Source organism: Scyliorhinus canicula, chromosome 14, assembly GCF_902713615.1.
Source record: "Scyliorhinus canicula chromosome 14, sScyCan1.1, whole genome shotgun sequence".
Classification (NCBI taxonomy): domain Eukaryota; kingdom Metazoa; phylum Chordata; class Chondrichthyes; order Carcharhiniformes; family Scyliorhinidae; genus Scyliorhinus; species Scyliorhinus canicula.
Window position 1 is genome coordinate 61,748,866 of NC_052159.1, and position 15,390 is coordinate 61,764,255.

Genomic DNA, 15,390 nt, shown 5'->3' on the forward strand with positions numbered 1-15,390 from the left:
GATGGGCGAATCTGACCCCAGAGGGGTCCTCCACGGTGGCCTGGCCCACGATCGGGGCCTTCCGATTGGCGGGCGGGCTATTTCTGTGGAGGGCCTATGTTCTTCCGTGTCGGGCTCCGCCATATTGCCCGGGGGCCAGCACCGAGTTGGGAACCCTCGTGCATGCGCGGAATCACGGCGGCCGTGGCGCGCCGGCTTTCGGGCACCGGAGCTGCGGACATCATTCCGGCGCCCCACTATCAACTTCAAGAGGCGGGTTTGGTGATAAACCTAGCCAAAAGTGAGCTTGGAAAGGCCCAAGTCACTTTCCTTGGCCATACAATCAGACAGGGTCGATTGAATACCTGGACGTGGAGACCTGTTGATGCTGGAGTGGCTCGCGCCACTTTTCACGCCGGTGTCAGAACATAGCCACTGGATTGGAGAATCCCGGCCCAAAGCTCTGAAAGTAACACAAAAGAAAGTCCAGCTTTATAGAAAAGCAGGAAAAACTGCTGAATACGGAGGGAAATCGATGTCTGACGAAGAATGTTTTTCTTAAGTTCCATAACAATAGATTAAAAAAACAGATGGAGTGCCAGCAATCAGCAATGTTTTTCATGACAATGTTAACCAAACCGAACACATTTTAAAACCTTTGGACCCATCACAAATATTCTCCCAGAATCCAGATAGTGCATAATCCTATGCAGATTAAAAAAATTAGAAAAGCAAAGTTAGTGTACAACCTTTAACCAGGGAAATGGAAAAACTGGAAAGACTATATGGAATGACAAAGGAGATCTCTTGAGAAGATCAAAAGAAAGTAAAATAAACGTCAGTAAAACAAACTCTTGTTTGCAGGGACACTGAGCTTGACTTGAGCTTGAAATCCTAATTGTCACATTTGGTTGGATTTGTTACAAGTTAAGCCTTTTGGTGTTGCCAATACAACATTTTTAATTGTATAATGTGACAAAGGGAAAATGTTATCTGTCCGGTATGTAGTAAGGCAAGTTGTTAAAGTGTTTCTAATGTTAAAATGTGAAAGACTTATGAAGAAACCCATACTTCAGTAAGGTTTTCTTTTTGAGGAGATGACGTGTGACAACCGATATGCTTTGGCAAGCATGTAATTTTTTTATGCGCAATGTCCATTTATTACAAAATGTGCTGCGGAGCATTTTAACAGAGATTAATTGCCATAATTGGCCAAGAAATGGTCTTGTACCTTCTGATTGCCTCGAGGATGAACAACTATGAAGCAAAGGGTAAGAAAGCTAATTGCAGTGGGAGTGATCAGCCTATTTTCTGATTGGCAGTTCAAAAGACAGGGAATTCCTATAAAGAGGACACAAGCAAGATTCTCTCTGAATGTAACACTTTTCTGTTTGGCATTCTTCAACAGGTCCTGGTGCTGAATCAGGACTCTGAAAATAGAGCTGAAATTGTGTTACCATGTGTGTTATACGGTTAGAAAGAACAGAATACTGAAGACAGGAAGAAGAGGTGGTCGATTGGACAATACCCATTGTTGTGATTGAAGTGGTGCCAGATACCACCAGACTATTTAAAGGAATCTCTGGAGATTTTGTGCCATCAAGGTTGTTGTGACCCAAATGAGAGAGGATTCATAGAAGTAAAGCTGGTCAATGGTAACTGTGTCCATTGTCTTCGGATGGAATATGTTTGCTGGTCATTGAGACTTAAAGACCAAAATGGTTGAATGGGAGTGCGAGATTCTACAAAACAAAGGCTAAATGGAAAGACTGTGAGATTGTGTGTGGTTCCACATTTGCTTGGGAACACTTTGCATGCTTGTCACTATGTGAGGTGTGTTTTTATTGTTCGACTATTGAAAGCAAAATTTACCTTTTTATTTGAAATATCCTTTACCTGTTAATTGATGTTTGCGTTATGTTGATTTTAGTTGTTTTTTTTACAGTAAAAATTTAAAAAGTGAGATTGTGTCCAGTGTGTTTGCTTTACATTGATGTATGGGGATTCCTTTATTTTTAAAATTCCATCAGTCTCCGATGGTGCAGTGGTTAGCACAGCTGTCTCAAGGCGCTGAGGACCCAGGTTCGATCCCGGCTCTGGGTTACTGTCCGTGTGGAGTTTACACATTCTCCCTGTGTTTGCATAGGTTTCGTCCCCAGAACCTTAAGTTGTGCAGGCAGGTGGATTGGCCATGCTTACATTGCCCCTTAATTGGAAAAACTAAATTGGGTACTCTAAATTAAAAAAAAAAAATTGTCAGCCTCTACAAGAATCATAAACACAAGAATGTCTGTTAGATCAAATTTAAGATTGGAATACTTTAGGAATTCTGACCTGGATATTTTCTTAATGGCTTGCAAAGCAGGAGCGTCAGACAATTTGGGGTTAGGAACTAAGGTAACACAGCTTTGCATTATACTCTATGTTGCACCAATGCCCTATGTGTGCTACTAACTCATTTCAAGCCAATACGAGTTACATTTGTTTGAAAAGCCAATGCATTTGATGGCAATTTATGGGTTGGATGTTCATGATTTCCCAATATGCTTTCCTGACAGTTGAAGCTTTGCATCAGCTGTATACATGGAGGATATTTACCCTTGTGTTGCTTTTATTGTGCCGACATTGACCATGTCTGAAAATTCTTATATTTTCTGAGATCTTTTTCACTTTGACAATTTTGATTGATGAATTTACTTTCTATTGCTATTGTTTTATGCTGTGACATCATGGAGACTATAATTACTATTTTTGTCAATGAGTTGTTAATTATTCACTCTAATTTCAGACATTGTTTGGAATAATTAGAATCCAATTTAGATAGCGTAATGCTCAGAATACCCCAGTCTACTGACAACAGCTAGTACCTATGAGAGCAGGGAATCCAATGTGATACCACATTACTTGTATGCCACGGCGTCACATTTTCCCTTATTTTACGGATAGAACTGCCATGCAAGTCCACCATTTATTACAGTTGGCATCGTTTATAGTGCCTTTTGCATTTGTGTGAAAAACTTACAAGTTCTCAACAAAAGAGGCTTAACAATTACTAATTATGTTTCTGAACAGAAATTACATTGTGAAATTTAATTTTTTTTAGAGCTTATGATTAGACTCTCTGCTGGTTAGTGTCAAACTGAAGGACTAGACTATGAAAGCTAAAATTGCGTGTCACTTTTATATCTATAATTTATTTTTCATTTGTGATTCACAGTGCAGTGCAAATTGATTAATAATGTTCTACAGTGGAACTTTCAACCTTCCTACATTCCTACATAAAACTATTCAAGGTTAAAAAACTGCAGAGCAGCAGCAACAGCGTGCAGTGATGAAACATACCGAAAGTTTTTGGGAGATCAGTGAGTCACGATAATTTCAGTTGTAAATCACTGAAGCTGAAATTCCTTAGCTGACAATTCCCTTGGGATCAGTGGAAAAGAACAAATTATCATGGGGGGGGGGGGGTGGCAAGTGCGCAAAAGCTGTGCAGTGACCACCATGCTGACACCTAACTGCCCCATGCAGCTGGAAGCTTTGGTGCCAGTTATGATATGGGGGAGAGGGGATGTCTTAACTTGCTACACACACCAATTGCCAACCCCCCAAACACCCCCCCCCCCCCCCCCCCCCCGTTATACTCTTTTAGTAGACCAAGTTAACCAGAGAAAAACAATTAGCAAATTAGGCTGCCAACAGTCAGGTCAACTTTGCAACTTCAACACTGACTATCTCAAGCTTTTGAAAAGATCCAAATTGAATCATACAGGCTAGGGGCCTCCCTCTTTGAATGGACATGTCCAGACAGCACCCCTCTCTGGATTCCACCATACTTGTCATTGTTCATGGTTTACTACAGACGCAGAATCAATGAACTTCTGGATTCTATGTCTTCAAGTCTTCAATTTAACAAGAGAGCTGACAAGACCATAAGTTAAGCGTGAAAAGCCACCATTCATCTCCAATTGTGCAGTGATGTCATTGAAATTCCAAACCATTCTGGTTAGACAATACCAACATTGGTCATGTGACTGAAACCGGTTAGAGATAATGGGGTGGATTCTCCATTTGGGAGACTATGGGCTGGAACCTCTGTTTCAGACACTAAATGCTGATGCCAGGACTGAATCGGTGATGTACTACAACCTCGGAGGTGGCGCCAAGAAATTCTGCATCTGTAAATGGGCTAGCACCGGCACCACATGGAATCAGAGCAATTCCAATGAAAAATGCCCAATTTGCCGGGGTCGAGATTGGTACTCGAGAGGCTGACAAGCTGTAGCCGCATATATGAGTGAAGGCAAGCAGCCAGCAGAGGGCAGCAGAGCAGAGCTACTGATCAGCTGTTCTGGGGAAATTTGCATACGTGCAGTGCGGTCAGCCTAAGTTGAAGGTGGTTTGTGGAGGGGCTGTTGGCAACTGACAGTTAAACCCGAAACACTTCGTGAGTGTTTCCCACCCTACCTCCTCCTCTAACCAACCCCCCACCCCACGGTGGTTGGGAAGCGGGAGCAGGGGCCTGTCGTGAAGGTGAGTGAGTGCCTTTAAATTTGCTTAACTTTCAGCGGGAGCAGGGTTTGAGCTAATATCAGGTAAGCTCTTCCTTTCTTTTTCTTTTTCTTGTTTTTTTTTAAATCTAGAGGTGATGTCAGGGAAGGCAGTACAATGCTCCTCCTGCAGAATGTTTGAGGTGAGGGACGCCGTCAGTGTCCCTGCTGATTTCATCTGTGGGAAGTGCACCCAGCTCCAGCTCCTCAAAAACCGTGTTAGGGACCTGGAGCTTGAGCTGGATGAACTTCGGATCATTCGGGAGGCAGAGGGGGTCATAGATAGGAGCTTCAGGGAAGTAGTTACACCAAAGATTGGAGATAGATGGGTAACTGTAAGAGGGACTGGGAAGAAGCAGTCAGTGCAGGGACCCCCTGCGGTCGTTCCCCTGAGTAACAAGTATACCGTTTTGGATACTTGTGGGGGGGGACGACTTACCAGGGGTAAGCCATGGGGTACGGGCCTCTGGCATGGAGTCTGTCCCTGTTGCTCAGAAGGGAAGGGGGGAAAGGAGTAGAACATTAGTAATTGGGGACTCAATAGTCAGGGGCACAGATAGGAGATTTTGTGGGAGCGAGAGAGACTCACGTTTGGTATGTTGCCTCCCAGGTGCAAGGGTAAGTGATGTCTCAGATCGTGTTTTCCGGGTCCTTAAGGGGGAGGGGGAGCAGCCCCAAGTCGTAGTCCACATTGGCACTAACGACATAGGTAGGAAAGGGGACAAGGATGTCAGGCAGGCCTTTAGGGAGCTAGGATGGAAGCTCAGAGCGAGAACAAACAGAGTTGTTGTCTCTATTTGTTGCCCGTGCCACGTGATAGTGAGATGAGGAATAGGGAGAGAGAGCAATTAAACACGTGGCTACAGGGATGGTGCAGGCGGGAGGGATTCAGATCTCTGGATAACTGGGACTCTTTCTGGGGAAGGTGGGACCTCTATAGACAGGATGGTCTACATCTGAACCTGAGGGGCACCAATATCCTGGGGGGGAGATTTGTTAGTGCTCTTTGGGGGGGTTTAAACTAATTCAGCAGGGGCATGGGAACCTGGATTGTAGTTTTGGGGTACGGGAGATTGAGAGTATAGAGGTCAGGAGCACAGATTTGACTTCACAAGAGGGTGCCAGTGTTCAGGTAGGTGGTTTGAAGTGTGTCTACTTCAATGCCAGGAGTATACGAAATAAGGTAGGGGAACTGGCAGCATGGGTTGGTACCTGGGACTTCGGTGTTGTGGCCATTTCAGAGACATGGATAGAGCAGGGACAGGAATGGTTGTTGCAGGTTCCGGGGTTTAGGTGTTTTAGTAAGCTCAGAGAAGGGGGCAAAAGATGGGGAGGTGTGGCGCTGCTAGTCAAGGACAGTATTACGGTGGCGGAAAGGATGCTAGATGGGGACTCTTCTTCTGAGGTAGTATGGGCTGAGGTTAGAAACAGGAAAGGAGAGGTCACCCTGTTGGGAGTTTTCTATAGGCCACCTAATAGTTCTAGGGATGTAGAGGAAAGGATGGCGAAGATGATTCTGGAAAAGAGTGAAAGTAACAGGGTAGTTGTTATGGGAGACTTTAACTTTCCAAATATTGACTGGAAAAGATATAGTTCGAGTACATTAGATGGGTCTTTCTTTGTACAATGTGTGCAGGAGGGTTTCCTGACACAATATGTTGACAGGCCAACAAGAGGCGAGGCCACATTGGATTTGGTTTTGGGTAATGAACCAGGCCAGGTGTTAGATCTGGAGGTAGGTGAGCACTTTGGAAACAGTGACCACAATTCGGTGACCTTTACGTTAGTGATGGAAAGGGATAAGTATACCCCGCAGGGCAAGAGTTATAGCTGGGGGAAGGGCAATTATGATGCCATTAGACATGACTTAGGATGTGTTGGTTGGAGAAGTAGGCTGCAAGGGTTGGGCACACTGGATATGTGGAGCTTGTTCAAGGAACAGCTATTGCATGTTCTTGATAAGTACGTACCAGTCAGGCAGGGAGGAAGGGGTCGAGCGAGGGAACCGTGGTTTACCAAAGAAGTGGAATCTCTTGTTAAGAGGAAGAAGGAGGCCTAAATGAAGATGAGGCATGAAGTTTCAGTTGGGGCGCTTGATGGTTACAAGGAAGCGAGGAAGGATCTAAAGAGAGAGCTGAGACGAGCAAGGAGGGGACATGAGAAGTCTTTGGCAGGTAGGATCAAGGAAAACCCAAAAGCTTTCTATAGGTATGTCAGGAATAAAAGAATGACTAGGGTAAGAGTAGGGCCAGTCAAGGACAGTGGTGAGAAGTTGTGTGTGGAGGCTGAGGAGATAAGCGAGATACTAAATGAATACTTTTCGTCAGTATTCACTCAAGAAAAAGATAATATTGTGGAGGAGAATGCTGAGACCCAGGCTATTAGAATAGATGGCATTGAGGTGCGTAGGGAAGAAGTGTTGGCAATTCTGGACAAGATGAAAATAGATAAGTCCCCGGGGCCAGATGGCATTTATCCTAGGATTCTCTGGGAAGCCAGGGAAGAGATTGCTGAGCCTTTGGCTTTGATTTTTATGTCATCATTGGCTACAGGAATAGTGCCAGAGGACTGGAGGATAGCAAATGTGGTCCCTTTGTTCAAGAAGGGGAGTAGAGATAACCCCGGTAACTATAGGCCGGTGAGCCTAACGTCTGTGGTGGGTAAGGTCTTGGAGAGGATTATAAAAGATATGATTTATAATCATCTAGATGGGAATAATATGATTAGGGATAGTCAGCATGGTTTTGTGAAGGGTAGGTCATGCCTCACAAACCTTATCGAGTTCTTTGAGAAGGTGACTGAACAGGTAGACGAGGGTAGAGCAGTTGATGTGGTGTATATGGATTTCAGTAAAGCATTTGATAAGGTTCCCCACGGTCGGCTATTGCAGAAAATACGGAGGCTGGGGATTGAGGGTGATTTAGAGATGTGGATCAGAAATTGGCTAGTTGAAAGAAGAGAGAGAGTGGTAGTTGATGGGAAATGTTCAGAATGGAGTTCAGTTACGAGTGGCGTACCACAAGGATCTGTTCTGGGGCCGTTGCTGTTTGTCATTTTTATAAATGACCTAGAGGAGGGCGCAGAAGGATGGATGAGTAAATTTGCAGACGACACTAAAGTCGGTGGAGTTGTAGACAGTGCGGAAGGATGTTGCAGGTGACAGAGGGACATAGATAAGCTGCAGAGCTGGGCTGAGAGGTGGCAAATGGAGTTTAATGTGGAGAAGTGTGAGGTGATGCACTTTGGAAAGAATAACAGGAATGCGGAATATTTGGCTAATGGTAAAATTTTTGGTAGTGTGGATGAGCAGAGGGATCTCGGTGTCCATGTACATAGATCCCTGAAAGTTGCCATCCAGGTTGATAGGGTTGTGAAGAAGGCCTATGGTGTGTTGGCCTTTATTGGTAGAGGGATTGAGTTCCGGAGCCATGAGGTCATGTTGCAGTTGTACAAAACGCTAGTACGGCCGCATTTGAAGTATTGCGTACAGTTCTGGTCGCCTCATTATAGGAAGGACGTGGAAGCCTTGGAACGGGTGCAGAGGAGATTTACCAGGATGTTGCCTGGTATGGAGGGAAAATCTTATGAGGAAAGGCTGATGGACTTGAGGTTGTTTTCGTTAGAGAGAAGAAGGTTAAGAGGTGACTAAATAGAGGCATACAAAATGATGAGAGGGTTAGATAGGGTGGACAGCGAGAGCCTTCTCCCGCGGATGGAGGTGGCTAGCACGAGGGGACATAGCCTTAAATTGAGGGGTAATAGATATAGGACAGAGGTCAGAGGTGGGTTTTTTACGCAAAGAGTGGTGAGGCCGTGGAATGCCCTACCTGCAACAGTAGTGAACTCGCCAACATTGAGGGCATTTAAAAATTTATTGGATAAGCATATGGATGATAAGGGCATAGTGTAGGTTAGATGGCCTTTAGTTTTTTTCCATTTCCGTGCAACATCGAGGGCCGAAGGGCCTGTACTGCGCTGTATCATTCTATGTTCTATAAGCACCCCACACACACTCATTCCAGTCAACAAGATGGCAGCCCGAAGAGTGGCATCCCGGTTCGCAGATGCAGAGCTCAAAGACCCTGCTGGACGCTGTGGAGGAGAGGCGGGGGCACCCTTGTTTCTCAGGGTCGGAAAGAGGCTGACACCCGCGCTGTACACTGGACCTGGGGCAAATGGCAGAGGCTGGGAGCACTGTGGACCTCACCGCCAGGACTGGCACATCAAGCTGCACAACCTTCTCAGGACGGCCAGGATGGGTAGCTAGCACTGTGCCTCTGGCACCAACTCCTGTCCCACACTCCCGTAACCCCACCTAACCCCCACCCCACCCGGAGGGCAACAGAACCCCGCTCGCCAGAAGTCTGCTCGAATCCCACGTTGCACCACATGCCAACACCCATTCCAACCACCATGGCCAGATGCCCTGTTCACCAGGACCACCAGTTGCCCACCCTCTGCTGCCCGCATCCGATTGCTCAACACTGTGCATTTTCAGTTCCCGCCTGCCACCAGGAGAAAGTGGCACATAACCGCAGGGAGAGAGAGAAGACTGGAGGGGACTGAGCCCCCATATCATCACAGAGCGGCGGATACTCAGCCTTGTCAGTGGGCCCGGTGAGAGTGCAGCTGCTGAGGCGGAAGTCGGCATCGGGGAACCAAGTGAGCCCTTGCTGAGTTATGTGTCCCTGTGGCACGCGTGGCATAATACCCACACCACCCCCTCACCATCATACAACCTTGAGCACCTTATTGCCCCTACAACACCACACCTCTTCAAACCACCACACTGCCACCTCCACCCCACCTCCCTCACACCACCATCTCAACCCACGATCCAACCATGCATCATGCTTTATGTCTTGCAGGATCACCTGGCGATGGGCGGGTCCTTCTGATGTCCCCACCCCTAGGTCACAATCACAGGACATGTCCAGTGAGGAAGTGTTAATGGATAGCGACCCAAGTCCCCAAACGCGAGCTGGAGCATCAATCCGGAGATGACACCCACTTCGCGTCACCACTCTCCAACTCCTCTACCGTCCCAGAGACACTCATCTCGGTTGGACATGTTAGTGAAGAGGCTCCTAGGGCACAATCTGGTGTGCACCACACATATGCTGCTGTACATCAGGTGGAGATAGGCACCCCGAGGGGGCAGATGGACGGAGGACGACCCCACCCCAAGGACCAGCTGCCATCCAGATAGGTCTCAGGTTTTGGAAAGGGTGGTTTCATCGATGTTGGAGATGCAGTCACAGAACCGGGGACTATATGAGGGGTTGTCAGCAACCAACCAGCATCTGCAGGAGCAGGAGGCGGTGCCGACCATGCATGCCACCCAGGCCAACACTGCACAGGTGACATCCGCAGTGGAGTCCCTGGGAGTGAAGCTATCAGTCATGAGTCAAGATGTCCAAGGCCTGGGGCACTCAGTGGCAGCTGAGTCACAGGACACGGCTGCCCTGTCACAGGCAGCAATGGAACAGGGTGACCTGAGCCAGTCCCAGAGGGACCTGGCACAGTCCCAGAGGGACATGACACAGTCCCAAAGGGAGGTGGCACAGTCCCAGAAGGAGGTGGCCCAGTCCCTGTGCTTCCTGTCCGCGAGCATTGAAATCTCGATCAAGACAAGAGTGGGCCTCCAGGACTGGCAGGCCCGGTGGCAGGGGATCCCTCTGAGCTCAGTCCGGCTGCACCCCCATCTCCAAGAGGAGCCCGTGGGACATTGGGCAACCCAAGGGAGGAGGAGGTGATGGGGGCCGTGCCGGTGGCCCCCACAGGGGAGGTGCTGGAACACCGCAGTGCCTCGAACTCCCATCCTTTCCTGTCCCTGGGCAGTGGGCAGAACATGGTGGTACCACGCCACCTGGGATGCCTGAGATCCCGCTAGGCCCATCCAGGCTCAGTCACTCCTGAGGATGGCCGCCAAAGGGGAATCAGGTAACAGGGCAGGAATCGCAGCCGGCTGCCTCCACCCCTGATGTACCGCCTGGGGATCCACCTAGACCAGGGGTGGGCAAACTTTTCCGTGCAAGGGCCACATTCAGAAATTCACAATTTTAAAGGGCCGCATAGTATATTAAGTAAAATAATTACTTTACCCGGTTATGATTCTGGGCGCCTCATATAGAACATAGAACAGTACAGCACAGAACATCGGCCCTCGATGTTGTGCCGAGCAATGATCACCCTACTCAAGTCAACGTATCCACCCTATACCAGTAAGTAACCCAACAGCCCCCCCCCCCCCCCCCCCCCCATTAACCTTAAAAAAAATATTTTTTTTTTTAATTAAAAAAATTTTTTTAATGACTTGGTGGGCCGCATAAAGACTTTTGGTGGGCCGCATGCGGCCCGTGGGCCGTAGTTTGCCCACCCCTGACCTAGACGTATCGTTAGGCCTGTAAGGCCAGGAGGTTAGATACTAGTCAACTTTGCATGGGTGCAGCACTTAGGATAGTTTTAGCGGCTAGGGCACAAACCTGTAGAAACATATTCATAAACGTGTCAATCTGCTTCGGTGCTCTGTCAGAAGGGTGCGAGGGATGGGTTGGGTTAGCTGCATAGGGGGCGCTGGGGTGGGGGCAGTGATGGTGGGGGTGGATGGGCAGCTATTGGAGGGGGGCTTGGCCCAGGTCCGCTGGGTAGCCACCGCTCATCACCCTGATACCTGGCCCCACCCCCACCCTTCTCCACCCGCCCCACCCCCGCATCCCGCCCCCAACTCCTCCACCCCAAGGGTTTGGTGGGCGTGTTGATAGAATGGCCAGCTCGCATGCAGGGATCACCCAGGTGGACGGTGGACCATGGGCAGGAGTCATACGTTGTCAAAGGATGCAGAGCACCAGTGCTCATTTCAGAACGAGTCATCATCCTCCATCCCATGGACCAGACCCGCTGGAACAGATGCGCCGGCCCTGGTGCACATTGTTGTGCGGCCCCCTGTGCCTGCCCGGGGCCCATACCTGCCCATCCTGGTCCTCCCCCACATCGATTACATCTCCTGTTTCCGGCGTCGGCGATGGAGAATCCTGCCCTGTGTTCTCCCACTGGAGGAGAATTGCAAACGATTTACACTCCCCTTGTGAGTGTAAATCAGGATGCAATTCCGGATCCCTTTCCATGCACATTTATGCATGGTAAGGAATACGAGGGATTCCTGAGAAAATCCCGCTATTTTGAACGGGCGGCTTGATAGGAAAGACCTATGGTCGATCATGTTCCCCGCGCACTGCAAACTTGTCCGAACCCCCTCCCCCCTGCACTGCAATGTAGTCCTTACCTCCGTATTGCCTGGGTGGTACCCCATCCCCTAAGCACGGGGTTATCCCCGCCCCCTGCAGGGACCCCCTAATGAGGATGCCCCCCCCAGAGACCCCTGTAATAGGGAGATCCCCCACCCCCCAGGGACACCTGCAATCGGGAGATCCCCAGCGACATCTGCAATATTGCATTCCAAGCACCAAGTGCGTCCCAATCACTCATGCGTCTGATTACAATGCACTAATATCTCTTTGATGTGGGCAATGTTTGTAAACGTTGGGGTTTTATCACTTAGAGTCACTGACCCATGAAGGGAGATGAATGAATCAAGTCTGCAGCTAGTTTGTGGAAGCTGTTAATCACAGCCCACTACTGGAAAGTTATGAATGGCTTGCAGCTAATGGGTCTTCGGGGTTGAAACACAGGTCACAGCTGTCCTCCTTTGAGGAATGAACTCGTGGCACATCCAGGTAAGTGTCACAGCTATAATATTTTTCACTCCCTCCGTCTGGACTGCTCTCTCGCTTCCAGGCAGGTATCTCTATTTTTAGGGGAGGGTCGGTGAGGGTGACGGGTCCCTCTAGTCAGGGAGGCCTTTGGTGCCCCGTTAGTTGGGGCTGTCTGTGGGAATTCTTTCAGTTAGAGGGTCCCAGGGGGGTATCACCCTATTCGTGGGGTCCCTGGGAGGGATCTCCCTATCCATGGGTTTGGGGTGTGGATGTCTGGTGGAGAAGGAATGGACATTGTTGAGGGGTCTGACCGTCGGATGGGCTCTGGAGACAACTCTCCGAAGGAGTTACTCCTTTGGCCCACCGCAAGATCTTCCACCATGCCAGGGCCACGCTGGTGGAAACCACAAGTGATCCACGTTCACGTGATTCCAACCCCGGGTACCGGAGAATCACGGAAGACCAGAGCATAGAGTTCCGAGGCCCACTAAATGGATGCAAATGGGTCATTGAGATCCATTTGCATTCATTTACATACTCCTGCTGGTGCACAATTGTGGACCTCGATTCCGTTGCCAGCTGGGTGTCCCGATTTTCCCCCAATGCCTGATTCTCCATCGCATCGGTAAACACAATCCAGGCTGGAGAATCTAGCCCAATAGATTTTTATCAAGCCACCCAGAAAATGCTTGGGCAGTCCGCATAAGGGGATCAGGGGTTATGGGGAGAAGACAGGAGAATGGGGAAGAGAAGAATAGCAGCCTTGATTGAATGGCGGAGAGACTCGGTGGCCTAATTCTGCTCCTATGTCTTATGGTCTTATAGTCTTACGCCAAGCTACAGTAGTGCAGAAAGTCGGTGTCCTCTTTGCCTTTTTAGAATTTGGAGGCTGTAAAGTCTTTAAAAGCTTCTCAGCCTGATTCCAAAACTCTAAAGTTCATCTGTAAAGAAACTTGACCTCATGATAGAAAAACCATAAATGCCCAGCTTCATGACCTGCTGAACATTCACCTCTTTGATGGAATCCTATAACAACCTGGATATCTGACTTCAGCTATTTGAACCCATCTGTACTACAATCCAAGAGTGGAAAAGGACGTCCCTCTCCACTGGGCCCACAATGACTGATCTCCTACAGCAAGCCAAACACACTGAACTCTTCATAGAATTCAGAATTTACAGTGCTCACATACTGACTGTGTAACACCAGCTCACATACTGACTGCGTGACTGTTAAAGATATGCTGCTAGACATGTCAGGTAGCCTACAGTAATTCGGCAAGGAGAATGGAGTAGTCTGGTTAGACAGGACAAAGTGCATCACAGAGCTTGAAAGTCCTCTTCAAAAATAGGAGTGGGAGCACCTTCATGGCAGTATTTCTAGACCCAGCCAGGATGCAATGTCTGCCAATCCATCATAGTTCCCACTGCAGCACAACAGGGGCACCCTGGTGTGCAGGCGCTGCAGTGGAAGCTCAGAGAAAGGTCATCAGACCGCAGACTACTTGCACAGTGAGCTGCTATTATGGATGTGAGTCTCATTGCTGAATGGAACATGTCGGCCCTCACAGCAGTCCAGCAACTTGTACTCCAGCTTTACAAGGTTTGCTGAGTGGCCGCGGCACCAGAAACATAATCCAGTCCTTATTCGGGATGATAGCAGTCATACTTCTATAACTACCATTCTGCCATCGTCTTTGCAGCTGCCTCTCAGCCAGCTAGCCCATAAGACGATAAGACATAGGAGCAGAATTAGGCCACGCAGTCCATCGTGTCTGCTCCGCCATTCAATCATGGCTGATATTTTTTGATCCCCATTCTCCTGCCTTCTCCCCATAACCCCTGATCCCCTTATTAATCAAGAACCTATCTATCTCTCTCTTAAAGACACTCAATGAATTGGCCTCCACAGCCTTCTGAGGCAAAGAGTTCCCCTGATTCACCACCCTCTGGCTGAAGAAATTACTCCTCATCTCTGTTTTAAAGGATCGTCCCTTTATTCTGAGTTGGTATCCTCTGGTTCTAGTGTTTCCTAAAAGTGGAAATATCCTCTCTATCCAGGCCTCGCAGTATCTACAGTATCTTGTAAGTTTCAATAAGATCCTCCCTCATCCTTCTAAACTCTGAGTCCTCAAACGTTCCTCATATGGCAAGTTCTTCATTCCAGGGATCATTCTTGTGAACCTCCTCTGGACCCTTTCCAAGGCCTGCACATCCTTCCTTAGGTACAGGGCCCAAAACTGCTCACAATACTCCAAATGGGATCTGACCAGAGCCTTATACAGCCTTAGAAATACATCCCTGGTATTGTATTCTAGCCCTCTTGACGTGAATGCTAACATTGCATTTGCCTTCTTAACTGCCAACTGAACCTGCACATTAACCTCAAGAGAATTGTGAACAAAGACTCCTAAGTCCCTTTGTGCTGCTTTCTGAAGCATTTCTCCATTTAGAAAATAGTCTATGCCCAAGCTGCTGCCACCCTTGCTGAGGTGATGCAGTCTAAACAGGAGCCAACAAGTGCCGGGGCTGGTCCAGGGCATCCGTAAGGCCATCAACAATCTCTACCAGTGAAAGTCAGCAGCCTTCCACCAGCCATTTTTCAGCCATTGGGATAGCACTGTCTAGGAGCACTTGGCCAGGTAAGGGCACACATAGGTCAGGTGCTATGGGGCTGCACAAGGATAACTGGTTCTTGATTTTTTTGTATTATTGATGTATTCCTACCAACTTTTACAGATGCACCATAGAAAGCATCCTACCTGGCTGCATCACAGACTCGTATGGCAACTGCTCGGCCCAGGACCGCAAGAAACTTCAGAGAGTTGTGAACAAAGCCCAGTCCATTACACTAATCTGCCTCCCATCCATTTACTCCATCTACACCTTCCGTTGCTTGGGGAAAGCGGGCAGCATGATCAAATACCCCTCCCACCCGGCTTACTCACTCTTCCAACTTCTTCCATCGGGCAGGAGATACAGAGGTCTGAAAACACGCACAAACAGACTCAAAAACAGCTTCTTCCCCGCTGTTACCAGACTCCTAAATGACCCTCTTATGGACTGACCTCATTAGCACTACACCCCTGTATGCTTCATCCGATGCTGGTGCTTATGTAGTTACATTGTGTACCTTGTGTTGCCCTATT

General features: G+C 48.3%; 1 protein-coding gene across 2 annotated transcripts in view; it reads left to right on the forward strand.

The window, feature by feature from the left end:
- Positions 1-15,390, forward strand: part of gucy1a2 (guanylate cyclase 1, soluble, alpha 2) — a 292,594-nt gene that overhangs the window by 235,350 nt on the left and 41,854 nt on the right. Inside the window, exon 7 of one of the 2 annotated variants that reach the window (XM_038818009.1) lies at positions 1,388-1,794. The exons of the other annotated variant lie outside the window; for it this stretch is intronic. Within the exon in view, the coding sequence (XP_038673937.1) occupies positions 1,388-1,456 (69 nt within the window). The 3' untranslated portion in view covers positions 1,457-1,794. Of the gene's footprint in view, positions 1-1,387; positions 1,795-15,390 lie in introns of those variants that run through there. 2 annotated transcript variants of the gene reach the window in all.